Genomic DNA, 26,332 nt, shown 5'->3' with positions numbered 1-26,332 from the left:
GGATCATCAGCATTTGGTTGAGATTGTGATTCGATTACTCCATCAGAGTTTATGTTAAGTGTTATGTTTCACTCTAAGGGAATGAGCTCTTCCCGATCGAGCTCATTGACTCTTCGTACTAGGTTTGCATTCATTGTTTCCAATTCTTTTATGCGGTTTACCCTGTATTCGGATAAGCAGTCTTTCGGTACGTCATGTTGATAACTTAACTTTTTTTAGAGTGATGTTCCCAGCAGGTTGGCTGTTCTTACCAGAGATGGTCTGTATGTCGTTTTGTAGGTTTTCGATTGTCAAAAAGTTGTATACGCCGAAAACGTCATATACTTGTACAAAAAGTAGTAATTGTCATAAACCTCGAAATTGATCAGCTTTTGGTTTAGTTTTGACAACATATCATTGTTTTAGAGTTGTCACTAAAAAAGTTTTTTTTTAATCTATTTATATTCAGCGCTCTGCCTTCCGGAGAGAATTTTGATCAGATATAGATATTTACAAATGCCGCCAGTATGTATTCTCGCCAGAATTGGAAATTAGACATTTTCTATTATAGGAGCACGTTCTAACCTACATATGTACCAATGTTGGCGTATTCATAAATTCTGTCAAAAACTAGTAGACGTTATCTAACAGATTATCTGTGCAACAGATGTACTTGTTTACTTTTTCTTTACTGTCTCCATATGTTGCGATGTTTATTGTTTGTAAAATTGTTATAGCAGTTTTTTTTGTCTTTTTAACCAAAAACTATTAATAAATTGTAGTGTAATATTACCGGTTTCACAATACACTCCATACATGCCCGCACGCGATTCTGTACTAGGACCCGGTATATTTGGTGTGAACTGAGAATAGGATAATTCTATTATTATATGCTTTGAGTATTTTCTGCGGAGCTTTCTGCACTTGCGACTAAAGAAAATGATGTACGCAAAACTTAACTTGGCACAGAAAAAGTTAAAGTGCTAATTCAGACAAATCCTACATACTTTTAATTGTACGAATTAAATTGGTATCGTTATTGTATAAATTGTGCATTGATCTATATTATATTGTGTTCCCTTTCACACATACATATGTAATGAGCAAAGAAGTGAGAATGAGTCAAATATATGTCTCACTTCTATCATGTACAGACACAAAGTAGAGTGGCGGAAAAAACTAAAATGTGAACAAATAGAATGGATAAATTCCAAACGCAACGATTTGGAGGAAATTGTAAAATGCTAATGTGTATAAACATTATGTCATGTCATAGTTTAAAGATTATATTGACTTGGTAGAAAACGGCGAGTAGGACGGAAGATAACATATGAGGTTCTAGATTTCTTGGATTTGTACGCAAAATGCTTAGATTATATTGTATTACTATTAATTTAAAAAATGTATATCATTGAGTTTAAAACTTGAATCGGACTGCACTCATTGATATGTGAGAAGTTTGCCCCTGTTCCTTAGTGGAATGTTCATGGGCAAAATTTGCAATATAAATTAACCTATTTATAACGCTCTTAACAGGCGATATCATCGACAATGAATAGGAAATATACATATATTCTTAAGCAATATACGTATTTCATGTTTTTGTACGCAATTTAATCCAATGGAATAAAAAGTGTTTTATTCACGTGAAACATATCAATTATTAATTTTTATTAAAAAAGCAAAAAAAGAAATGCCAACTTTCAAATAAAAGGTTTATGAATTTAATAAACACTTTTATTGAATTTTGGAACTTACCATAAATCCAAACTACAAAATTGTTACTTAATAGTACAAATTCCTTTATAGGACCGATTTCAGCAAATTTTTTTATTGAATGTACAAATTTCTTAATTAAACCTAGTTTTTAATTTTTTCTGTGTAGACATTACAGAATACCAATAATTGATAACAAGCATCGCTTCGAATGCAGGCATCGATTGTATCGCTTTGCTCTGTATTTTGGAGGGGCACATGACGAGTGCACTGAAGAATTGTCGATATGAAGGCAATGTATATTAAGTGAATACGTGTAAGATTGTTTGTTCATCGTAGTGAAAATGTCTGATAAGCATATTTGCATAATGTGGTCCCATCAATACGAACATTTGGGGAATTTGATTAAAAACATATCAAACAATTGAAAATATACGATTTTGAGACCAACATTTTAGATTTTTTTAATAAAAAAACTTGTTATATTATTGGATTAAATTGAGGATAAAATATGTAATACATTGCTTTAAAATATTTATTTTTAACTCATATTTTCTAAAAAAGAAGAAAATATGATGTCATTTATGAGACTTTCTTTATCGTCGTGGATTTTTATACATATTAAAGTGAATCGAAAGAAGTGCCAATCTTAGCATTTTGCGCACAATGCCACGAAATCTAGATCCACATGAAGGAATACTGCATTTATTATCTTCCGTCATCAGCGTCGTTTTCCTCATCCATGTTCTCAAAACTTGTTTCGTTTGGAATGTATCTATTTCATTTGTTCCCATACTAATTTTTTACATTACACTTTTTCTTCATAACGCCATTTAAAATATATTGTTTTTATTTAACAATTTTTTTTTTATTGAGAGATAAATAAAAATCACACTTCCTATTTTCTTGAATATTGTCCAGATGGGACCATATTTGAATAAACACGATATTAAAAAAAAGTTTAAAAAAGTCTATCAAAACTCACTGTTTCAATATTCATCAAAATCGAATAAAAAATGCTCCTTTTGTGGGGATAATACTCTATATCGGGAAATCGGTTTTTATGGTATCCGATCTGGACCACACTTCACAGACATGGGTAAGGGGTCTACTAGAACTCACTGTGCCAAAAGTTCATCGAAATCGGATGAAAAATTACTACTTTATTGCCTCAAGACTTTAAGTCTGGAGATCGGTCTATACAGCGGCTACATATAACTAAGTTCCGATTTTATGAGATAAGAAGGTCAGGTTTATATACAAAGAATCCGAAATCATCAAAAAATTTTTGGAAAATGATTTCCTTACCAAAATAACTGAAAATTTATAAATAGTCAAAAAGGGTATTTATTGGGTATATACCCAACATATAGCCAAGCGATGGGTATTACCCGGTAGAAACCCATCTCTAGCCATGATAAAAAAAATTCAACATATTCTTTTAACACTTTAATAAAAACGTATTAATCAAGGCGAATTGCAACAACAAAGCATATTTTTTGTGAACTCGATATGTCAAAATTTGTAAATAAGGTCAATAAAATTTGATTCAACGTGACGTATGGTTGACTTAAGAAGACTAAGTCACTTGGCCATCAACAACGAAATCAATCAAACAACCATGTGGGGATGGTGGCGCAAATTCCCAGTAGGCTGTCAAATTTCTGGGGACTTAGTAATTATAGTTTTTATTTCCATTATCATGGCTAACAGTCCTAACAAATCAAAGAATTTATGATTATAAACGTGTAATTTATAAATTAAAACAATTAAAATGTAAAAAAAGGAACAATATTAAAAAAAAAAATAAATTCAAACAAAGCATTTGAAGTTAAAGTGAGATTTGGATACAACTCTGGAATGGAAAAATTCTATCAGCTGGACAAGTAGCTTAACATTCTTTAGCAAACCCTGCTGTAACGTTTAAAATTTTCGCAAATTTGTTTCAACCAATCAAATCAAGAGTTTATTTATTTAATTTTAAGTGTCATAAAAAAAAATTTAATTATCTATGTATGGACGCAATTGCCATGAACTCCCAAAGGCTTAATCAGTTGCTATCTCTAAGATGACAACAACACAAATAACATGCAGACGAACTCCAAACCCAAGTCTGTGCTCACGAAAGTATTAGGAAATCAAAAGGTTAGTAATCAGGAATAATCAGCGCATCAGGCAGCTTTAGCAGGGCATTAGGCAGCACGAGGATAGACAAAAGTAGTTGCAATAAGAGATGTGCGCGTGAGTGATTTTTCCCTCACGCACGCTCACGAGAAAAACATTTTACTCACGCACGATTTTTTTATGTCAACTCACGTTCACGAACGCTCACGTGACAGAATTTTTGCTCACGCACGACTAACAAGAAACTCACGAGACAATCATGGCCCACGAAACGTGATTGTCTCGCGTGTCGTGATTTTCGCATGAGTCGTGAGTGCCTCTTGATTGTCTCATGAGCATGATTTCACTCACTCACGCACAAAGAATTTTAGTTCAATCACGGTCACGCACTATAACGTGATTTGATTTGGATCTCTCTCACGAATCACGAGACTTGCACGTGACATGACAACTCACGACTCACGTGCACAACCCTAGTTGCAATCGAGACTATTATAATCAGTTGAAGGGCAGGATGATTAGCCTACCAAAGGTCTTAAATTTGAAGATTATGGCTAGAAGAACACCACAAGGAGGCCCTTAATCTCTTTTTTTGATGTTCTTGGTAAACAATGGTATTTTCAGGTGTTTTGAAGAGGGAGAAAGCTTTTGCCTACGAGGATGGCGTTAACTTGGAGGATGGCTGATTTCCTTATTCTATTGCAGACATGTTTCAGGGGGTCTATAAGATGCTGTCTAGATTGATGATGGCTAAAAACGAACGAAAGGACGAAACTTGGTTGTTGTTGTTGTTGTAGCAGTTTATTGTGTACTATCTTTCGTCTGCTTGATTCTGTTGAGTGTCAAGACCCAGGAACTCCGCGACTAAGATGGGGTGCGTCCACAGGGATCTGGGTCTGAGTCGAGTGGGTCTGGCCGGGTAGTTAAACAGGTGACGTGTATCGTGCGGTCCCTGGTTACAATCGGGACATACATCTTGCACGTCGGCATCAATCCTAGCTCTGTGGGAATTGAGGCGGCTGCATCTGCCGGAACGTAATTGAGCCAGAACCACTCTGGTTTGCCGGGGGAGGTCGATTTCTTCGAGTGCAACGGGTGGCGGTCGTTCTCCAAGGACTACATTCACCCGGTAGCCAATTAACGCGTCTGCTACCGTGTCTGCATGAATGTTGTTCAGACCCGCTTGATATGCCGCTTGATCTAGAGGTTCTCTCTTGTAGCGCTGGACCTCACGCTCTAGATCGTGTAGATCTACCTTAAGGCTTCTGGGCGGTGGGTATCTATCCACAAGATGATGATTTGGATGATTTCTGCGATAACAGCCCAAAAGGTATTGCTTAGACAGCATGTAGTTATGTCTTCGCACTGGTAGGATCTTTGTCTCCTGATGGAGGTGGTCCACATGAGAACTAAGGAGACAGCCCGTCGCAGTTCGGAGGGCGGCATTCTGACAGATCTGAATATTATTCCACTGCGTGTCCAATTGCTTTGTACGTGGTCAACAAGGTTTCTTTGTCTGCACCCCAAGTGCTGCCAGCGAGTGACTTTAGGACCTTGTTTCTACTTTTGACTTTATTGCAGATTGCTGTGGCATGTGGGGAGAAAGTAGGAGCTGTCAAATGTGACGCCAAGTATTTTGGGACACTTGATGGTCGGAATCAATTCTCCATCGACCATCACAGTCAGCTCAGAATTCACCTCACGCGTATTTGTAGTGAACAGATCTTCAGATTTCTTGCAGCGAAATATGAGGCAAGCTCGTTGAGGTAGACGTTCAACCTATCGCAGATGTCATCAATGGGTGGGGGGCCTGATGCCATGATCGTACAGTCGTCCGCTGATACGATCTCTATGCCGTTTGGAGGAGGTGGGATGGAGAATAGGTAGAGGTTAAACAGAGCCGGAGATATCACCCCACCTTGGGGAACTCCCTGTTTCACTCTACGGTGTTTTGACTTCTTATCCCTAAATTCCACAAATGACTGGCGGCCACACAGATAATTCGCGACGCAATGTTTCAGGCCTGGCTGGAGGGACGTGTTGGCGATGTCCTCAAATAATTTGGCATGGCTGACCGTGTCGAATGCCTTCGATAGGTCCAGTGCCACGAGGACCGTCCTATCACATGGCCTGGGTTGATTGAAGCCACGGCAAATGTGTGTGGTGATGGCATGCAAAGCTGTTGTTGTGCTGTGCAGTCTCCGAAATCCGTGTTGATGCTCGGCGAATGGAAATTCTCCTACGAGGCTCGGGAGGAGTAATGCCTCAAGCGTCTTAGCCACTGGTGAGAGAGGGGAAATCGGTCTGTACGACTCCCCCAAACTCGGGTCTTTACCAGGCTTCAGTAGCGGGATCACTCTGCCCATTTTCCAGACATCGGGAACTATAAGAGTGTTCAATGACAGGTTAAGGACAGTGGTAAGGTACTCAACTCCAGGTAAATCCAGATTCTTCAGCATCAATGTAGAGATTCCGTCGGGCCCAACGCCTTGGAAGATTTGGCGCCACGGATGACATTCGTAACTTCGCCCACGGTAAATTGTGATGGCTGTTCATCGGCTCGGAGACCACGAATACGGCGAATGGCTCTCCTCCTTGCCCTGTCTCTCTCGGCATGCACAATAAATTGACGGTTGAACAACCTGGCGCATCTCTTCGGATCAGTCACGGTTATCTCGCCAAAAGTGACTGAGGTCCTATCGTTCCGTCTACCGGGGTTCTAGAGAGACTTAACAGTGGCCCACAGTTTGCCTGCACCGGTGCCTAAGTTACATTGCTCCAAGTGTTCCAGCCACAAATTCCGCTTATGTTCGTTGACTACCCTGTTTATTTCCAGATTCAGCTCGCTGATTCTGGGGTTAGTGGGGTTCATAGCACGAATCCCATCACGCTCGTTAGCGAGTACCACTGCTTGCGCCGGGAAATTGGGTCGCACTTGTGGTATTCGACCGGCTGGTATAAATATGACTATACTCCCGTAGCGAAGTTAGGCCAGAGCAAGAACGGAAATGTACCCACTTCAAGCACCGGTTACACCTCACCGACACTGACCGATGATGAAGGCGGTTCTGGCAAACGGAACAGAACCAGGGTCCGGGGTTCTTTTCAATCCCGGCACGGACCAGAAGCATACGGAGAAGGCACTCCGGTATGTGCCTCTCCCATGACGAAAAAAGACGAACACGTACACTGAGGCGGCAGCCCTTGCCGATGAAAATTCCATCGGGTCAATCCGGTGCGTACAACCGGCTGCCATGGGATTGACGAAACTTAAGTGTTCAGGGGCCCTGTCTTGGATGGGGTGGAACTGCCGCTCTCAACCCAGATAGGTTTCTTGACTGCCCATTACAATGTCAAGACTTTCGCATTTCATTGAGCACTCATTGTACCACTGCCTTACGGGGAAAAGGCATAGGATTATGGTGAACACCCTTTTTCTGTCTAGATTCTCTGCAGACAGAGCCAGTGGCACAGACCGGCCTCTCACCGACCCTCGATACCGCTGATTGTCTGCGACTACAGTTCCTGCTACTGCGTATGAACCTTCTACTATCCGCAACCTGTGGACGGGCCCGGTAGCTCGCAGCTAAGTTTCTCGTAACAGCAATTAAAACCACACAGATCCGACCTCAAAGTTACAGCCTGTATGGTGCTAACAACTTTCCCTTGCAAGGAGGCAAGAGGTATAGAGTTGTTGCTGTTGTTGTACCAGTGTGTTGTGTTCTATCTTTCGTCTGCTTGGTTTTGTTCTAGAAATTCTACGACTAAGTTGGGGTGCGTCCCGAGGGATCTGCGTCTGTGTATATAACACTACCTGGAATATATGATTCGTTTGTAAGGGCTATTCAAAATATTGATAAAAACAAATTGAACTATAATATTATAAAAAATCAGTTGCTGTTAGATACAAAAATGTCAAACAGAGAAGTTGAAAAGAAAGAACGAGCAAAAACAGCTTTTGTTGGGAAAAATCATACAATACGAAGAAGGTAGGTGTTTTAAATGTAATACATTTGGCCACAAAACTGACGAACTCCATAATAACCAAGAACGCTCGCGTAGAGGATAAAATAAAAAAATGTAAATAAAAATGTATCAGATAAAAATTCAAAAGCAAATTCAAGCGATTCTGGATCAAGCGAAAATCTTGTAAATGAAAAATGGTGCTTTAGCAGCTTGCTTAATGAATCCTGTAGAAATAAAAGTAGCGAAAATGAATCAATCTATTTCTGCAAAATGATTTGACCAGATTCAAGGTAAGAACCACCGTGGTTTTGATATAAAATTAATGGATGTGTTATACGTGACTTACTGACTGACTTACGAGATAACCTGCTACCTATTGGAAGATGACATCTGCCGTTATTGTCGTTCAGTTTACCAAAAATTAAGCATTGATCTATACAAATTCTGAATTGATTGCAAAAGGTTATTTATGTGGAAAATTGCATGGGATTCAAATACGAATAAAATAGAAAGCATCCCGGCAAACATTTCAAATTGGCCACGTTTGTGGGCCAATTGATCCAATATCATGGAATGTTACAAGATGTTTTGTGTCTTGTATAGATGATAAGCCAAGTCTTTTGTTTTTGAGATGTTCTAGAAGTACGAAGCACAGTTTGCAACATCTATTTCTGAACTTACCGTCGATCATTGGACAGAATATCAATTGACCAATAAAATGGTATGTGAATAAAGGCATTAAAGTTCAAGAAACCATTGCATATTCCACTAAGCAGAATGGGGTTGCTGATCGGTTCAATAGAACTGTAGTTTACAAAGTAAGTTCTACGCTCATAGAATCAAGTGCTCCAAAATATATTTGGAATGAAGCTTTTCTCACTGCGGTTTACACAATAAATAAAAGACCTAGGGTGTCCTTAGAAAGATATGTGACTCCTGCAGAGATGCGGTATGGCTGTTACCCTAACATTGCAACCTTAATAATATCTGGATGTAAATCCTATGCTTGGATTTCCAAGCAGAATAGGACGAAACTTGATCCCAGGAGTATGCAAATGGTAATGATAAGATATATTCCAAACGGATATAAACTTTGGGATAAAACCAAGAAAAAGTTTTCATTTCTAGAGATGTTAATTTCATGAAAATGTATTTCCCTAGAAAGAACAGTCAAACAAAGGCGTGGATGATGTTAAAGTCAGCAACGAGCAACAAGGGGAAGAGTATGCAAATTTGCTCATTTATACTGATAGTCTAAGAATGGCAGAAGTCAATATTCGAGAATTAAATCAAAATCGTAATGAGTCATCCAAATATAATGAAGCAGAAACCAACAACATTCGGGCGGAACTTAATTCTAACGGAAAAATAATGTCTGATGAAGACTCCGATTTTGAAGAAAGTGCCCCGCGAAAAAGCAGCAGGGAACGAAGATTGGTTTACATTTCCTGGACTATTTTACGAGCAATTTCGCCACATCTGAACTACACACGAATCTATGCCATCAACGTATTCTGATATCTCTGCGAGAACTGACTCAGAAGAATAATAGGAGTAAAAGAAGAATTGGAATCAAAGGAGAAAAACAAATTATGGATAACAACAAATCTGCTTAGGGAAAAAACCTCTGAAAACGAAATGGGTATTTTATTTAAGTATGACGAAAATGGACTTCAATTTAGATAAAAAGCCAGACTTGTCGCCAAAGGAATCTTATAGAAAAATTGTGTAAATTATAATTAGACTTCGCCCCAGACCTAAAACTACCAACAGTAAGAACCGTTTTAGCAGTTGCCATGAAAAAGAATTTTTACCTAGAATTTTTATCTGTATGTTAAGACTGCTCTTCTGCACGTTGTTTTGAATGTTGAAATATATATATAGATATTTCAGAAGGGTTTTCAACAATTTAAAGTAAAGGGTGCAGATTGCTTAAGTCGCTTTTGGTATAAAGGTTAGGTTTAAGTGGCAGTCTGTCAGCAGACTCAAGTATACATGTTTGTCCATTATGTTCCTACCATTGAATCATCCAGATCGCTTTAAAATGTTCACATCCGCTAAATTTGACAAGTTCTCAAAGAAGTGAAAACCTAAAGTGGAACTCCTTCTGACTGTCAGTGTGGGACAAACAGACTAAAGGTGTTCTTTAGTCTCCTCTTCCTCGACGTTTTCACAGCTTCGGCAAAAGTCGTTACTGGCAACCTTAAGTCAGTCAGCATGTTTTCCGATTAGACAGTTGATGTCAGACGTATACAATGACTGAGACGTCCGTTCCAGCCAGCGACAGTAAAGCGGTAGATCTCTTCAAGTATAGACCAGGCCACATAATTTTGGAATGTCCACAACTATATTGAGAATTAAACTGGATTTTGAAGCTCGGTCCACCAAACCACAACACCATAAAGCATTATAGGTCTGACAGTTGCAGTATATACCCAGTAATGCATCTTTTAGTAAATAACTTATTAATAAAATTCCTTACGGTAGTGTTGATGTCTAGAAAATCTAACTCCTTCATGATTAACGTCGGTTTTACATTATTGACACCAGCGAATCATTCAGGGCCTTCGTGATGCGCTTGAAAATTATGTCTATATTCTCCGCAATTTTCACTTTCTTTTCTGGTCTAGAAGGGGATAGTCGTGCAAAATGTGTGCCAAAATATATCCCAATCCGCATTTCTTCTATTTAGCCGAGGGACCGTCTCGGCGTTGTATTTGTTGTTGGAGCTACATCTTTATGTGGAGCTGGCCATGCTCGTCTAGCACCTGTAGGAAAGTAAGCTCGTTCCGCTCCAACGGACCGATCGCCGCTGAATCAGAGTGGACATTGGTTATTTAAAGGCGCCTATAACTCGCCTTGTCATATAGAGCATCATAGGCACTCAGTTTTTGTGCAAGAGCCGGTGCCACCCGACCTCTTACTGAGAGCAGTCCACTATCCGCAACCTGTGGACTTCCAGTTTCCTGCCAGATCTTCCAGACTTTCGAGATGTGGTCGATAGCTCCTCAGACAAGTCAACCTCATCCAATCTACAAATCTTCCAGTCTGTGGTTGAAAGATTGGGAATACAGTTCCGAAGTCTCCCAAGTATAAACTCAGGACCTGAGAGAATCCTTGGTATCCAAGCGTGCGCTATTGGTCGAGAAGCAGTATCTTCCTTATTGACTAAATTCAGTTCGAGATCTGGCCAGGTCTCACCAATCTTTCTTTGGTCGCAACGATACATTTCAATTGAGTATTGATCCCCGAAAGCAATAAGTTTGTATCAGCCCCGATACCAGACTACATCGTCGCCGACTGGAGGAGGCAATTCCGCAAGGACATCAGAGTATACAGATGACAGTCCATTTAAAATCTTACTACAATTATTCCTAGGTATGCAGCCCTGTATTCCACACTTGTCAACAACTACCATCACCAAGCTGTCCCTAGCGATATTAGCAAAGGCTCTTTACCGGTATTACTATTGTTCGCCTAACGAATCTCCGAGCCTAACTAAGGGAGCCTCTCTCGTTATCGGTGAGTATTTTAAACTCAATAAACCTGAAAGCTATGCGCCTTTTATTATTCCAACCTATTAAAGAACGTATTGATTTGTCGAAAAAGGCCGATGACCTAGGATAATTATGGGCATGGAAAAATAAAATAGGTTCGGTCTTGTCCCTAAGACTCAAACCTGCTTTCATCGTCAAAAGCCCCTGCTGACCTAATAATAATAACCGATTAATCGTAAGTGCACTTCAAATGCTTAATATCAATCTGGGGGCTCAAGATGTCAATTCGACAAATTAGTTTTTATCTATGTACTGACAGATCTGGTCCGCATAGAGTACGTTTTTTAGAGGGCGAAATGTACTTTAACTTTCAGCTAATTCGGGCAAAAACTGAGGCTTTTATACCTTCTAACAGTGCAGGTCGTTTGGGATTATAAATGGCCCAAGTCGGTCCATGTTTTAATATAGCTGACATATAAACCGGTTTCAAAGACTGTATAGCACAACAATTGCTTTGCATGCCATCACCCCACACAAAAATGCCATATACAATTCTTGCTCATAAAATTAAATTAGTGCGTTTTATTTATTCTTAAAATACACAGCCTTAAAAAAATATGATAAAGTGCTAAAGTTGTTCATAGATCCAACAGTATTTTAGATAAAAAGGCCCCCTTTTCTTCTAAATTGATGGAAGCAGTTTCAATTAAAAAATTAAGTGGATCAAGTAAATTCGTGATTGAAACTAATTTTTATTTTTTTTTCTGTGTGCTGTATGATTAACAAACAGCTGTTTTAAACAGATTCTGGTAGAAGTGATGAATAAATGTGGGTTGATGGTAAGAGGGAAAAAAGATTAAAAGTAAATATCCCCGAAGCCCGCTTCCACTTCCTTCCATAAACCTGAAATAGAGCCACTCATGCAACGCTGAATGCGTTGATGGTTTACAAATTAACATTTTTATGTTAGCTAGCTTTCTTTTATTATTGAATTATGCGTACCCCTCCCCCTACTTAGCACTTATACATTTAAACACATTTGCAATCGTTGTACCTACCTCGTTATCCTTATTATTACGTATGCCTCGTACCAGATCGGTGAGGTTTTTATCAAACATACGTTCGAAATTGCCTTTAACTTTTTTCAGAGCCATTTTTCACTTTTCTATTGAACCAATCTCACTTCTGAACTTGCGAACGAGATTTTTCTTTCTAACTTTCTTTCAATTTTCTTTTATATATTTGCACATGAATATGTATTTTTACGGTAATTTGGTGATTTGTAATGTATAGTTTCTTTGTCTTCCAATGGGTATGCTGTTGGTCACTTGCACCATAAGAGAACCACTGACAACTACTATACAACGAAAAAAAAGCAAACAAATTTGATGATGTCGACAGATTTTTTAAATTGATTTTTTCTCTTGCCTTTGGTTGCACATGCACTTCTTTTTCACGTATAGAATATTTTTTCACACAAATGTTGATTAATTTGATATATTTTGTTATTGGAGCACTCAATTAATTAAGAAAAATAACTCTTTTTTTTTCATCAACAAACATTTTTACATTGTCGAAGAGGATAAGATAAAAATACGACGAAGGAAAATTCAATTAATGCACTTTTTTTAGTTAGTTTCGCCACAAGTCAAATCCGGAGCGGTGCATTCCAGTCCAAATACGGAAGAGCATTCCAAGTGGTTCAAGAGTCCCAGGGATTCGCGACGACGACGACGTTGTTGGGTTTGATGGTTTTCTGGTTGGTGAAAGGCCATTCCACCACTCCATGCAAGTTCGCAGAAATAAATCGATAATTTTTTCCGATTAATTTCGCATATAATCGATTGTTTTTTGTTTTTTCTTTATTTTAAACTTGAAAAGAATTTCGACAAATAAACGAACCAACATTAAATTTTACATTATTTTCTCTAAAAAAATCATGAATGACCAATTCATTTACTTTTCCTATATTTGAGTTTTAGTATTATCATAATCTTCTAGCAACCGATTTTTCACATCTAAAAGTCGATACAATAATACCAAAATCGAATTGAGTATTTATGCGGAATCAACACGGTACATCAACCGTTTTTTTCAGTTAAAGTTAAAAATTGTTTAACTTTTGGGCGTTGCTTTTGTTTGATTTGTTTGCAGAGTTGCATTTTGCAACAAAACGCTCAAAAACAAAGCCAAAGGCACTCATTCTGTTTTATCCTTTACCATATAAAATTTCAAGAGATATTTTAACCCGTTCTCACATGACATATTTTTACTAGGTTTTCTTCGATATTCTCCCCCTTTTCAGCGTAAACATTCTAAATAAGCTGCTCATATGCATTTTTATCGAATTCAGTGTCCCAAATATCGAAAAAGTAAACTTTTTAGTTAATTAAATGATAATAAATTTCTAGTGTTAGAATTAAGCCATTGTGGTGTGCGGCTTTCCGGCTGTGTTCATCCCCCTTTACACCATATGTATCGCTATTGTGAATGATTTCGAGCATACTTGAACAACCCTGGGAATCAGGTGTTCAGTGATTGAAACGGGTGGAAGAGGAGGAAAGCCGTCAAGGAAGGACTGGTCGAAAGCCTGCCATGACGGGAAATTTGCGAAAGATGGCCGACTTCCTGGCCGGTTTGCCTTCTCTTGGACCTTGGAATTGGAGTTGGCTGGATGCAGAAAAATCGTGGTACAAAAAAAAAGTATAATTTGTTTTTTTTTTTTTGCGAAGAACTGTGCGCCCGGTGACACGAAGCGCTGCCACCGACTCGAATATAAAAAGACCCCGATAACCAAAGAAAACCAAAAGTGATAGAAGATGCCTGAAAATGGATTTTTTTTATTCTCTTTAAATTCATGAAGGAAAATCGAACTTACGAACTACATATTAAATAATCTGAAAATAAAGAAAAAATTACATCCTAAAAAAAAAAAATATATAAGAAATTATAAAAATAATCTAAGACTACAAGCTTAACTTACCTAAAGGCTACATACTAAACTTACCTAAGAACTAAGTTAACAAAACCACAAGCAAAAAAAAATACTTAAAATCTACAAGCTAGATAAAAAAGAAAAAAAAACAAACAAACAGTGAATTGAATACATCTTAAAGTTACGAAGATATCTAAGAATTGAGCATACCTAAAAGAAAAATTACAATCTAAATAAGACTAAAATCTTACAAGCTACATAACGCTACATCTTAAAAATAAAGTTAAAAAAAAAAAAAAAAACAACGGATACACCATCATCAACCGCATCCAGCCACCATCGCCTCTCCAATCAACGTGGGAGCTCCAGATGCTTGTAACCTCCTCCGGGTTGCAGGGGTAAATGCCGGACTTCGGACTAAGACGGACGACCTATAAAGACAAACATTTTTATTACAGTTTACACGTACACATATAAATATATTTGGGCCAAATAATATTTAAATATACATTGTTCTTACCTGGGGGAGACAAGAAGGGCTATTTGTCCCAACTCAGTTGCAGTGGGTTCCGTTTTAGAAGGAGCCGTAGGCGCTAGGATCAGAGCTCTAATCCGGGTAGGTCCTCAAAACGTTGAATAGGGAGTTTTTGCCCACCGGGCAAATATCATCTTGTCCAACCAGAAAAGAAAGGAGTAATTAAAAAAGAAAATAGAAAAAGGTATGATATGTTTATATTGACAACACGGACGGACAGAACAAACAACGGACGGATACTAATACGCGGACGGATATTAGCGGCAGCCCGGCCGAAGCGGGTGGAAATCCTTACTTCAGCGGAGGAAGATGACTAGACGATGCCAGATCAAAGGCGAAATGGGGACCCCATGGTCGAAACTTTGATTATTGTTATGATATGTATTTTCTGTTGATGCCAATAAAGGCAGTTTTATAATGTTTTTACAAGGCAACAGTATGTGTTCAGCCTAAGGCTGTTTTTGAAAGGTGGTGTGGGAAGGAATGAGTGAAAGGTAAGTGAAGGTAAATCAGCGAAGTTGGGATGCCCAGGATACGTATGAGGGGCATCAAGGTATGGGAACCCAGGGGTTCCTTGGGGGAGGGCTAATGCTTGGCGAAACAGCTGCCAAGCAAGCTTCGCGGTGAGTGTTTGCGTTTGACATCCCCAGTAAGTTCGTGATTCTGTTTCCGGTTTGTGTTTCCTTTTCCTTACATGTTTCGGGCTCGCTTTTTTGTTTGAATCCTTCTGTCTTAAAGTCCGGTATGATTTATGTTTTTGTTTCGTGACAGCGTATGACCCGTGTTGTTGGCAAGAACCTACCCCCCATCCGGCGAGCGATAGCCGCGCTGAAAGCCAGCATACCGGCAAAGCCGACACCGGGCAAATATCAGCTCAGAGTATGAACCGTGCACGTAACAAAATGGCGCCCAACGTGGGGCCCGAAACTTGTTGTAATAGTCCTAATTTCCGCTTGGTCACTCCGTTTTTATGTTTTGCCGAAAGTGTAGTCCCGGTTAAGTAAGCTTAAGAGTCCTTACCGCGTTGCATGCTGTAGGCAAGGCGTGAATTGGTTTGTCTTTACGGAAGGCTTAAGTATCAGTAAATATACGCTTCGGGAGTCTTAGCCGTTGGTCAGTAAGTAACCGGCTAATTGCTTTTCGGAAGACAGAGTTTCGCGGATACTTTCAAATCAACCTTTATTGCTATAGACCCATAATTTGATATTCATTTTGTTTGCCCTCAGTATAGAACGGTGGCGTCCGAGTCGTGAATGTACCTAGTGGTCCCGCCTAATCAAGGTTATTTGCTTGGAAGAGTAGTAGCCGCGGGTACATTAACGAATCGGTTTCCGTCGATTTGAATCCTTGCTTTTTTTATTGGTACATAGATACAATAGCCCGAAGATGGTCGTTTTTTTGTTGCAGACTTACCTTACTCCGTTGGGAGAGTTTTCAGGCGTAGGGCCAAACTTCATGCAACCCCAGCGATCGTGGCTATAGTCCAGTGGGCTGTGGTGACGGCACAGGGTTAGTCCTTGCTTGTACTGCCGTATACGTCCATCTACATATCCATATCTGTAATTTTTGTTTCACGAACTTACGCAACCTGGAAAAATATCTTTTGTCAATTTTTGTTTATAAATCGTATAGAAAATCAAACACTCACCTTATTTTACCATTACTGGCCTCTCCATAGTTCCTTCCTTTCACCACCTAGAACATATGCTTTTCTTTTAGTTGGCTCGTATAGAGTTTTTTTTGTTGCCCTCATAGGGGTTATACATCGTTTCTACTTTTACTTGCAGATTTATATTTTGGTCATTGTGTAGGAATTTTTGGCTTGCTCTAGACCAGTCTTCCTACGCACTATCTATTTGGTTTGAATCTTTGTCGAGATGGTAGGCACGAGGTCTGGTAGTAGGGATGCGGCAGGCCAGCCGGCCTGCACCTCAGGCGCAAATCCAGTTCAACCGCCGGTGTTGAATATGCCTATATCGGGGGTCACCATTCCCGCGACAACTACTGGCAATGGACCACCGCCGTCGTCGTTGGCACCGCCCATTGACCCAGTCATGGAGGAGGTGTCCCGTATGTTGAGTAGCTCTTTCCGATCACAGGATTCCATTGCACCACCTAGTTTTAGTTCACTAACTGGCTTGAATGCACCTGCCCGTCCAGTGGACCCGGCAATGGGGTCTGCGATGCGCGAGATAATCAATTCGGCTGTAGGTTTGGCTCGTGCAGAGTTCGAGAGGGAACAGGCGGAGAGTATCCGTAGGCTTATACCCACCATAGTAGAGGCCACCCGTCGCTCCTTAGGAGTTGGAGGCATTTCCGCAAGGGGAAATATACCAGTGGAGGCACCCTTTCCGGCTGCTCCACCGGTCCAGGGGCCTCCTATCATACCGCCGGTTTCACGAGCTCAGACCGCACCCCATCCACTTAACACGGCTCGACCGATATTGGGTTTTTCACAGCCACCGCCCTCGATTTCTGTACCTAGGATTAGCAGTTATATTCCCCCACCGAGCCTTGACCCACGGTCACAGGCTTCCGCGCATAGGGAGGTCAATCGGATGGCGAATGAGGGTGCAGCTTTTATGAATCCCCCGATACAGCAACAGTTTCCCGGCCATGTTGAATATCCTGCTGCTCAGGGTTCCTCCGGTTTGGAACAGGGCCCGGCAGGGCACAATTTTGCGCATCATATGCCACCTGGGCAGGATGTGGAGTTTCCACCGCCAAATCATTCGCAGTGTGGCAGCGCAAGGCGCTCGACGACTCAAAACCCAGAGAATGCCGCCAGAATTACTTTGGCTAAATGGGGTGTCAAATTCGACGGCACTACCAAGACAATGAATGTCCACGAGTTCATTTTCCGGGTAGGCGAACTCAAGCGAGATTATGAGTGCCCAGATGAGGATTTCATTACAAAGTTCCATCAACTTTTGGAAAGTCCGGCCTTGGATTGGTATTGGGGGCACCGGAAGTTTGTCCAATTTCGAGACTGGAACGAACTACAAACGGCACTTCTCAATCAATACCAACGTTTCGAGAATGAGTTCCAAGTGCAAACTCAAATGCTGAACCGCCGCCAATTACCTCACGAGTCCTTTGAGGACTTCTATAACGCTGTTATGCAACTAAGGACGCAACAGAAGGCACCCTATTCCGAAAACGAAATGGTGGAAATTATGCGGGGGAACTTGAAGTCGTCGTTGGCCCAGATGATTTTTTCAGCACGAATCTCGAACCTGGGTGAATTTTACCGAGAGGTGAAAAGGGCGGAAAACTTGATAGCAAGTCATAGACAGCAGTATAGTCGTCCCGGCCCGCCACAAAGAGTACATGAACTGGCCTGGGAAGAAGCTTTGCCACCAGAGATCTTAGAGGTTGATGCGATACAGGACAGAACTAAGATAAAGTGCTGGAACTGCGAGGCCGAAGGTCATAGTTGGGTAGACTGTGCCGCCCCACGCAAATATTTTTGCTATAGATGCGGACACGCTGGTGTTACCGTAGCGAATTGCCCTAAGTGCCAGGGAAACCGACCGAGGGGCTCACCTCATACTGGGGGGGTGAGGTCCACACCGGTCTAGACCCAGTCCACAATTCAGCCGATACCGCATGCAAACACATCACCATTTTACAGAACACGGATCGGCCCAAGGCAATAGCGGTACCGCAGCGCGAACTGAAACCACTACATGTGCGGATCAAGGAGTACAGGGAGGCTAGAACAAGGATTTTTGGCACGGTGTCGAATAAAATACGAAAGGCGAGAGAGAGATATAAAGCCCGTAAGAGACTCCGACAACACATAGCCGCCGCAACCTTATATGAGGGAGAGGACACAAGATTCTACACCAAGATTTCGATAAACGGACAGCCGATTGAAGGTCTGCTAGATAGTGGTGCCACGGTGTCGTGTCTGGGCAAGGGTTGTGAAGATTTTGTGGACAAAGCGGGGTTGGAGGTTTCACCTTTTGTCTCCGTCATCCAAACAGCCGATGGCACACCCCATCGCATTAAAGGTAGAGTCAGCGCCGCTATCAATTTTAACAAGAGAGAGTGTGCAGTGACATTTTATTTGGTTCCTTCCCTTAGGCGTGAGCTTTTTCTTGGAGTGGACTTCATGAGGTCTTTTAATCTTTTCGCTGGGGTCGACAGTCTTTCAACCAACGATATTGGCCTCTGTGGCGACGCTGATGATAGGACTGATGATGAAATCAAGCTACACTCCTTAACAGACCAGCAGCGGAAACGCTTGAATGTGGTGATGGAGATGTTCCCTTGCTACACCAAGAAGGGACTTGGTAAAACCTCGATTGAAGTCCATACAATTGACACTCGCGATGCTTGCCCGGTGAAAGATAGGCATTATCCCGTATCCCCGGCAGTGCAAAGACTCATGTATGCGGAATTGGATAGGATGCTTAGCCTGGGAGTGATTGAGGAGAGCGAGAGCCCATGGAGTCACCCGGTGACGCTAGTCCGCAAGGGCGAAAAGAACCGGTTGTGCCTGGACGCTCGGAAGCTCAATGCTCTTACGGTTAAGGACGCCTATCCCCTTCCGCATATAGAGGGTTTGCTCAGTCGGTTGGGGGACACCTATTTTATTTCAAGTGTCGACCTAAAAGATGCGTTTTGGCAGATCCCCTTGGATCATGCAAGTAGAGAGAAAACGGCATTCACGGTGCCTGGTAGACCACTTTACCATTTTAAGGTGATGCCTTTTGGGCTGTGTAATGCAGCTCAAAGGCTTTGTCGTCTAATGGATAGGGTGATACCAGCCGCGCTTCGGGATAGAGTTTTCGTCTACTTGGATGATCTATTGGTGGTATCTCCAGACTTCGACACACACATGGGGTTGCTAGAGCGAGTGGCCAATTGTTTATCAAATGCAGGCCTCACAATTAACGTAGCTAAATCGAAGTTCTGCTTCAAAGAGCTACGTTACTTGGGGTATATCGTTGGTGGAGGAAAATTGAAACCAGACCCTGAAAGGATATCGACCATAATGAAGTTCTGTTATCCAAGGACCGCTAAACAGGTTAGAAGCTTTATGGGTACGACGGGTTGGTATAGGCGCTTTATCGCCGATTACGCCACCATTGCTGCACCGATTTTTAACACCCTCAAGAAAGGGAAGCAGTTTAATTTTCCTGAAGATGCCAAGGAGGCGTTCAACAAACTGAAGGAGGCACTGGTGACAAGCCCAGTCCTGACGCACCCGGATTTCACAAGGCACTTCTATGTTCAGTGCGATGCCTCGGACTTGGGCATAGGCGCTGTTCTATTTCAGAGAGACGACTCAGGAGGAGAACATCCAATAGCGTATTTCTCCCACAAGCTAACCTCCGCTCAGAGAAACTACTCAGTGACTGAGAGGGAATGCTTGGCCGTGGTGATGGCCATTAAGAGATTCCGGCCATACATTGAGTTGCTGCCTTTTTCGGTCATTACGGACCATAGCAGTCTCAAGTGGCTGATGTCTCATCGGGATCTGAGTGGTAGGTTAGCCAGGTGGAGCTTGCATCTGCAGTCGTTCTCTTTCGAAATAGAGCACCGCCCAGGTAGCCAGAACATAGTCCCGGATACACTGTCCCGATACAGCATGGAGGAGGTCGCCATGGACGTTAGCAGTTTCGTGGACCTGGAATCCTCTGCATTCTCGACCGAGAGTTATATGGATCTTGTGGCCAAGGTGAAGGATACTTCCGCTCAGCTGCCCGATTTGAGGGTAGTGGATGGGTTGGTCTATAAAAGGACCCAGCACGATGATGGAATTCCCCTGAATGAGGACTTCGCCTGGAAGTTGTGGGTTCCAATGGAGCTTACACGAGACATCATCCGAAAGGCTCACTGTCCCCCTCAAGTTTCCCATGGTGGTTTCCACAAGACGCTGAGAAGGGTAAAGGAGTACTTCTACTGGCCGAATTTGAATACTCAGGTTAGACAGTTTGTCCAGGAGTGCCAGACCTGCAAGGAGACGAAACCATCAAATACTACCCTTAGGCCACCCATGGGGAAAGAGTGTGTGACAGAGAGACCCTTTCAGAGGATCTATGTCGACTTTTTGGGGCCTTACCCCAGGTCGAAATCGGGCAATACATTCATCTTTATTGTGCTAGACCACCTGTCCAAATATGTGCTTCTGAAAGCGATGCCCAAGGCGAGTACCCGGAACGTGGTGAGATTCCTAATATCGGAGGTTTTTCACAAATTTGGTACACCGGAGACTTTGGTGTCCGATAATGGCAAGCAGTTTGTCAGCAAGGAGTTTGCAGAGCTTGTGAGGAATTTTGGCATCAACCACGTGAGAACCGCGGCTCATTCACCCCAGGCGAATGCGTCCGAAAGGGTGAACCAGTCCATTTTGACGGCCATTCGCTCCTATTTGCAGGAAGACCAATCGGACTGGGACAAACACTTATCAGAGGTGGAGTGTTCGCTCCGTTCCTCTGTGCACTCATCCATAGGCGTAACCCCGTACTACGCACTCTTTGGCACGAATATGATAAATCACGGGAGTATGTATACGATCGCTAGGAAACTTGAGCTGCTGAACGACCCCGAATTGAACTTCCTGATGAAGTCCGAGAAACTGGATCTGATAAGAGGCAGAATCAGGGAATGCCTGCACAAAGCTTACCAGCGTGGCGAGAAGGCGTATAATCTACGGTGTAGAGTAGTTAACTATATTCCTGGTCAAGAAGTCTACCGTCGGAGCTTTAGACAAAGCGATTTTAAGAAGGGGTACAATGCTAAGCTGGATAATAAGTTTGTACGGTGCCGCGTAGTGAAGCCGATTGGTAATTCCCTTTATGAAATAGAGGATTTACAAGGGAAATCCTTGGGTGTCTATCACGCCAAGGATTTGAAGCAATAGTTAAGGCCATAGTTGCTGGTTAGCTGTAAGTTTATGTTTATTGCAATGAATTGCCCTGTTCTATTTTTATTCTTTTTTTTTATTTTATATACGTTTTTTTTTTTGAATTGATTTCTTTTTTTTGCGATTTTAGTTATAAGGTTGTAGTAAGAAGTTGAGTTTTTTTACTCGATTGTACGGGTCGGCAAAGTATCCCATAGCTAGAGTAGCGAGTGCTTTGGAAATCTGATTTAGGCATTAATTAGGGTTAAGATTTACTGAAGAATGAAATGAATTATGATGATCATAGGTTATAGTTTAATTTAAGGAAATGTCTTTAGATTTAGAATGGGAATGGATTAGCTTTTATACTGTTTAGTTTTTCTTTCCGATTACAGTTTTGTCTTTTTCCAATTTATTAGACACAAGACACAGGCTGAAAAAAAAAAATTTTTTTTTTTTTTCAAACAATTCTTTTTTTTTCACTTCTGTTTTATCTACGGAAATGCGAATTTAGGCGTTCTTTTCTTGCCACGTCAGTTTATTTTTCTTTTGTCTTCCCGACACCAGGTTCCGTGTGGTTTCTTCCAAACACGAGTCCTGGGTCGGTTTTGTTTTAGACACCAGCCGACAGTTTATTGCTAGTTGGCTATGACCTATTTTTTTTTTGGTTTTTCTGGGGATACCAGCACAATGTGGAGTTAGATATGGCTTTCCACAGAAACCTTTTTTTTTTTCTTTTAGTTCGGAGGGGTGTCAAATAGTTGTTACTGTTTGAATTTTGGGTGTGCCAAACGGTACTTATTTTTCTCATTTCGCGAATTTTCCGTTTCTTCTGGAGCAGAAATAAAGCACGCTATTTTAGGTGACCCGGAGTTAAGGGCAGTGCTAAACCTTATTTTTTTTTTTTTTGCTGGTTACCTTGTTAATATAACAGATTTTAAGGCAAGGAAACACGCCGATTTCATTCAGTAGGATATTCCCTCATGGCTTACAGTGGGGTTTTGAGAAAATTGTTTTTATCATTGGTATTTGTATAGTTTTTCAAGAAAAGGAAGTTACCGCGAGGAATATGGGTTTTCCCCGGTGAAAACCGAGGTGAGTACCAGCCATTATGCGAAAGCGCCTATTACTGCCCTAGGAGAAATCGTCTAGGGAAATTTCACTAAGGACACTTAGGCTTTGTTCACATGAAGACAGTCCAATGGAATTGATTCCTTTCTTTTGTGCCAGGATTTCATTGGCGTACAAATACCAAATTTCTGTTTTATGTCGACGCCGTCCGGAAGATAGTTCACACAACGATGGCTTCGTATTTTATTTAGCCAGTTTTCATCAATTTTAGATGGTAACGTCAGATTACAGTAATGATTCGTGTTGACCGATTTATACGACCGAACATTTTCTTTTTGCACGAGATGGCGCTATTTCTGAGAGCGCCTTGGACTTGGGAGTTCCCTTAGTTACCCGGGGCAGATGACGTTGTGGTAGGAGCAAAGTGTTCAATGGAAGTAGAGGAAGATAGTTGACTCACCTGGTTCCTGGCCGGTCCGGGGGGCTGGGGAGTGTAATCCCTTTTGATTCCGCGGTGAAACCTGATGAAAACGTGAAAAGGTGTTAGTTTGGAATGGTTTTCATGATATGCGTAGGCTTACCTTCCTTTTCTTTATTTGGTCCAAATCGTCTGCCCTTTCCTTTTGGTCCCATTGGTGGTTTGTGACACAGCTTGGGGTGTAATGCAATTTCCGCAGAAGGTGTACTTCGTTTGGTTGGCTGTAAAAAAGGGGCTAAGAAGCTATACTTACCCGACACTTACCTGGAGAACTCTGCGGTTGGAGGATGCTGGACGAAGACTACCAATCTTTCGCACCGCCCTCTATGAGAGGATGGCTTGGGGTCGGCCACTGTGAAGTGTTCGAAGGGTATTATTTGACAATCGGCTCACCCTCACACTGCGTCCCGGCATTGCGCGGCCTGCTACGGGACACCGCACGCGAGCCCTCCGTCCTTCTATCTCTATGGCATTAAGAACATGGTATAACATGTTACCGCGCGGACGCGTGGAGAGGAGGCGCAATGGATGCGTCCATTACTCACCATGTCAATTATTGCCCTTCTAATACTTACAGAGCCGTTGCACCTCACCGGGTCTCAGAAGGCTCGCGAAGACTGGTTGGTCAGCTTCGTCATTTTGGTTGTGGGCAATTCCTTCTGTAGTGGTTTCCGGACCTGTAAGAGGCAGAGAGGAAATGACGCGTTAGAATTTGTTTTAGTTTTGTTTTTATATGATTTGGGGTTGTTATCGTTTTGTTTTTTCCCAATCTGGATACTTGATTTGGTTTTTGCTTTTTTCGGTTTGATTTTACACAAAACAATGTTAGGGGTTTTCCTTTTTATCGTTTCATTTTTGCCTTTATTTTCTTTTTTATCTTAAAACTTTCACCAGAAGGTTCATTGAACTTGGTCACAACACTCACGAAAAGAGAAATTTTTCGTTTATAAATTTGCTTTACAGGTGACATTCTTCTTCTCTTTAGCACCTTTGTTTTTACTTTTTCTTTTACTTGGAGTTTCAATTCAGACGTTCCCCTTCATACTCCATTGCACATATCTGCACTAGTGTTGTTGGTACCCTCCACCCCCCCCATTCATCAGTTAAATGGGTCACACGCATCGGCGGATAGTACCGTTGGCCCACACTATTATACTATCATATTTACACACTATGCACGCACTAGCACCAGCACCATTGATATGTTGGTGGGTGCATTTTTGTTTTTTTGTATAGGGGTTTATAGGTGTATTGGACTGACGCCAATTTTTTTTATTTTTGGGGACCACGCGACTTTTCGGGTACTGTACCTCTTTGGTTATTTGGGAACACTATGTACATATATTTTATTTTTTTTATTTTTTTTGGAGTTTTAACTATTTTTCTGGTCATTCACTTAATAGCCTGGTTGTGTCGGGCCAGGTGACCTTAGCCACTGGTGGCTACTGGGGACACTTTTGGTTTGAACGCATTATTATTTCTTTTATGTCATTCGGTGGGGTTGTTTTTTTAATTGCGAATATTTTTCGTACTATTATTTTACGGCTGATTTCATTAATTTTTCTAGAATTTTTTTCACACACACACACACACACACACCACTAGGGTTTCAATGGTTTAGCTTTCGATATTTTTATTTCGTTTTAAATTCACAATTTATTTATCTGGTATTTTGCACAGAGTTTTTTGTTGAACTTTAGTTTAGTCACAGTTTTGTTCTTTCTTTTTTTTATAAATACTTACCTTTTTATTTCCATTGAGCGAGTTTCGTCCGTCCCGGTTAAAATTCCAAATTTTTTTTCATTACCTCTTCTTCGTTTTATCAAGTGCTACACATTTCATTCACCAAGAAGTGAGGCCCATAGGCCCTACCCTAGTTGCGAACGCGTATGTCAGAGTGCTTAGTAGAGGTTCACACGGCGCGATAGGGCATAAATAGGGTAGGCACACTAGCGGATGTTAAAATTTTGGATATGAAGATTATAATTTCATGAGATTTACTTAATGTGGCAGATCATAACGCTCCCCTGAACATGTTTTCCAATAAGTCGGATGTCGTAGGTGCTAACGTATGTGAGATAAAATGGCCTAGGGAGACTGAGCAGATTGGTCGATTAGTTCCCCCAAATTGGACGAAAGGTTCCACTAGTTGTGCGATAGATTGGTTTGCTGGAGTAGGGATGTCAGTTCAGACATGCTTTTAGGGATGTACATGCACGAGCAACCGGATTTTCCTAGGAATACACAGAGAGAAATCGCACTTTTTCCCTCCCATCCTTTGATAGCGATATCGGCAGGATGGTTGGGTTTGTGGTGTGCGGCTTTCCGGCTGTGTTCATCCCCCTTTACACCATATGTATCGCTATTGTGAATGATTTCGAGCATACTTGAACAACCCTGGGAATCAGGTGTTCAGTGATTGAAACGGGTGGAAGAGGAGGAAAGCCGTCAAGGAAGGACTGGTCGAAAGCCTGCCATGACGGGAAATTTGCGAAAGATGGCCGACTTCCTGGCCGGTTTGCCTTCTCTTGGACCTTGGAATTGGAGTTGGCTGGATGCAGAAAAATCGTGGTACAAAAAAAAAGTATAATTTGTTTTTTTTTTTTTGCGAAGAACTGTGCGCCCGGTGACACGAAGCGCTGCCACCGACTCGAATATAAAAAGACCCCGATAACCAAAGAAAACCAAAAGTGATAGAAGATGCCTGAAAATGGATTTTTTTTATTCTCTTTAAATTCATGAAGGAAAATCGAACTTACGAACTACATATTAAATAATCTGAAAATAAAGAAAAAATTACATCCTAAAAAAAAAAAATATATAAGAAATTATAAAAATAATCTAAGACTACAAGCTTAACTTACCTAAAGGCTACATACTAAACTTACCTAAGAACTAAGTTAACAAAACCACAAGCAAAAAAAAATACTTAAAATCTACAAGCTAGATAAAAAAGAAAAAAAAACAAACAAACAGTGAATTGAATACATCTTAAAGTTACGAAGATATCTAAGAATTGAGCATACCTAAAAGAAAAATTACAATCTAAATAAGACTAAAATCTTACAAGCTACATAACGCTACATCTTAAAAATAAAGTTAAAAAAAAAAAAAAAAACAACGGATACACCATCATCAACCGCATCCAGCCACCATCGCCTCTCCAATCAACGTG

At 41.1% G+C, this 26,332-nt stretch overlaps 2 protein-coding genes and 3 long non-coding RNA genes across 7 annotated transcripts in view; 3 read left to right on the top strand and 2 right to left on the bottom strand.

Moving 5' to 3' along the window:
- The window catches only part of LOC106090664 (AP-3 complex subunit delta), a 72,742-nt gene extending 59,663 nt beyond the window's left edge, over nucleotides 1–13,079 (bottom strand). Inside the window, exons 1-2 of one of the 3 annotated variants that reach the window (XM_013256940.2) lie at nucleotides 12,844–13,078; nucleotides 12,341–12,639 (exon numbers count right to left, since the gene is read on the bottom strand). In XM_013256940.2, coding sequence (XP_013112394.1) covers nucleotides 12,341–12,436 — 96 coding nt within the window. In that variant the 5' untranslated portion in view covers nucleotides 12,437–12,639; nucleotides 12,844–13,078. Of the gene's footprint in view, nucleotides 1–12,340 lie in introns of all 3 variants that reach the window. The other 2 variants (XM_059366364.1, XM_013256939.2) reach the window with 2 other exon arrangements.
- Nucleotides 13,080–13,717: 638 nt separating this feature from the next.
- Nucleotides 13,718–14,218, top strand: LOC131996762 (uncharacterized). Its single transcript, XR_009397972.1, has 2 exons — nucleotides 13,718–13,972; nucleotides 14,146–14,218. It is a non-coding gene; the product is annotated as an uncharacterized LOC131996762 (long non-coding RNA).
- A 40-nt stretch (nucleotides 14,219–14,258) lies between these two features.
- On the bottom strand, nucleotides 14,259–16,408 carry LOC131996761 (uncharacterized). Its single transcript, XR_009397971.1, has 3 exons — nucleotides 16,166–16,408; nucleotides 14,738–14,886; nucleotides 14,259–14,648 (listed from the first exon to the last, which is right to left on the bottom strand). It is a non-coding gene; the product is annotated as an uncharacterized LOC131996761 (long non-coding RNA).
- A 221-nt stretch (nucleotides 16,409–16,629) lies between these two features.
- LOC106090660 (uncharacterized) lies at nucleotides 16,630–21,626 on the top strand. The gene is made up of 2 exons (XM_059367158.1): nucleotides 16,630–18,192; nucleotides 18,387–21,626. Exons 1-2 carry the CDS (start codon nucleotides 16,630–16,632, stop codon nucleotides 21,624–21,626), a joined length of 4,803 nt encoding a protein of 1,600 aa, XP_059223141.1.
- A 2,390-nt stretch (nucleotides 21,627–24,016) lies between these two features.
- Nucleotides 24,017–25,974, top strand: LOC131996760 (uncharacterized). The gene is made up of 2 exons (XR_009397970.1): nucleotides 24,017–25,728; nucleotides 25,902–25,974. It is a non-coding gene; the product is annotated as an uncharacterized LOC131996760 (long non-coding RNA).
- Nucleotides 25,975–26,332: the final 358 nt, after the last annotated feature.

Source organism: Stomoxys calcitrans, chromosome 4 (assembly GCF_963082655.1).
Source record: "Stomoxys calcitrans chromosome 4, idStoCalc2.1, whole genome shotgun sequence".
In the NCBI taxonomy this organism is placed as follows: Eukaryota; Metazoa; Arthropoda; class Insecta; order Diptera; family Muscidae; genus Stomoxys; species Stomoxys calcitrans.
The sequence above is the reverse complement of the archived record's forward strand: the minus strand, read 5'-3'. Positions and strand labels throughout refer to the sequence as shown.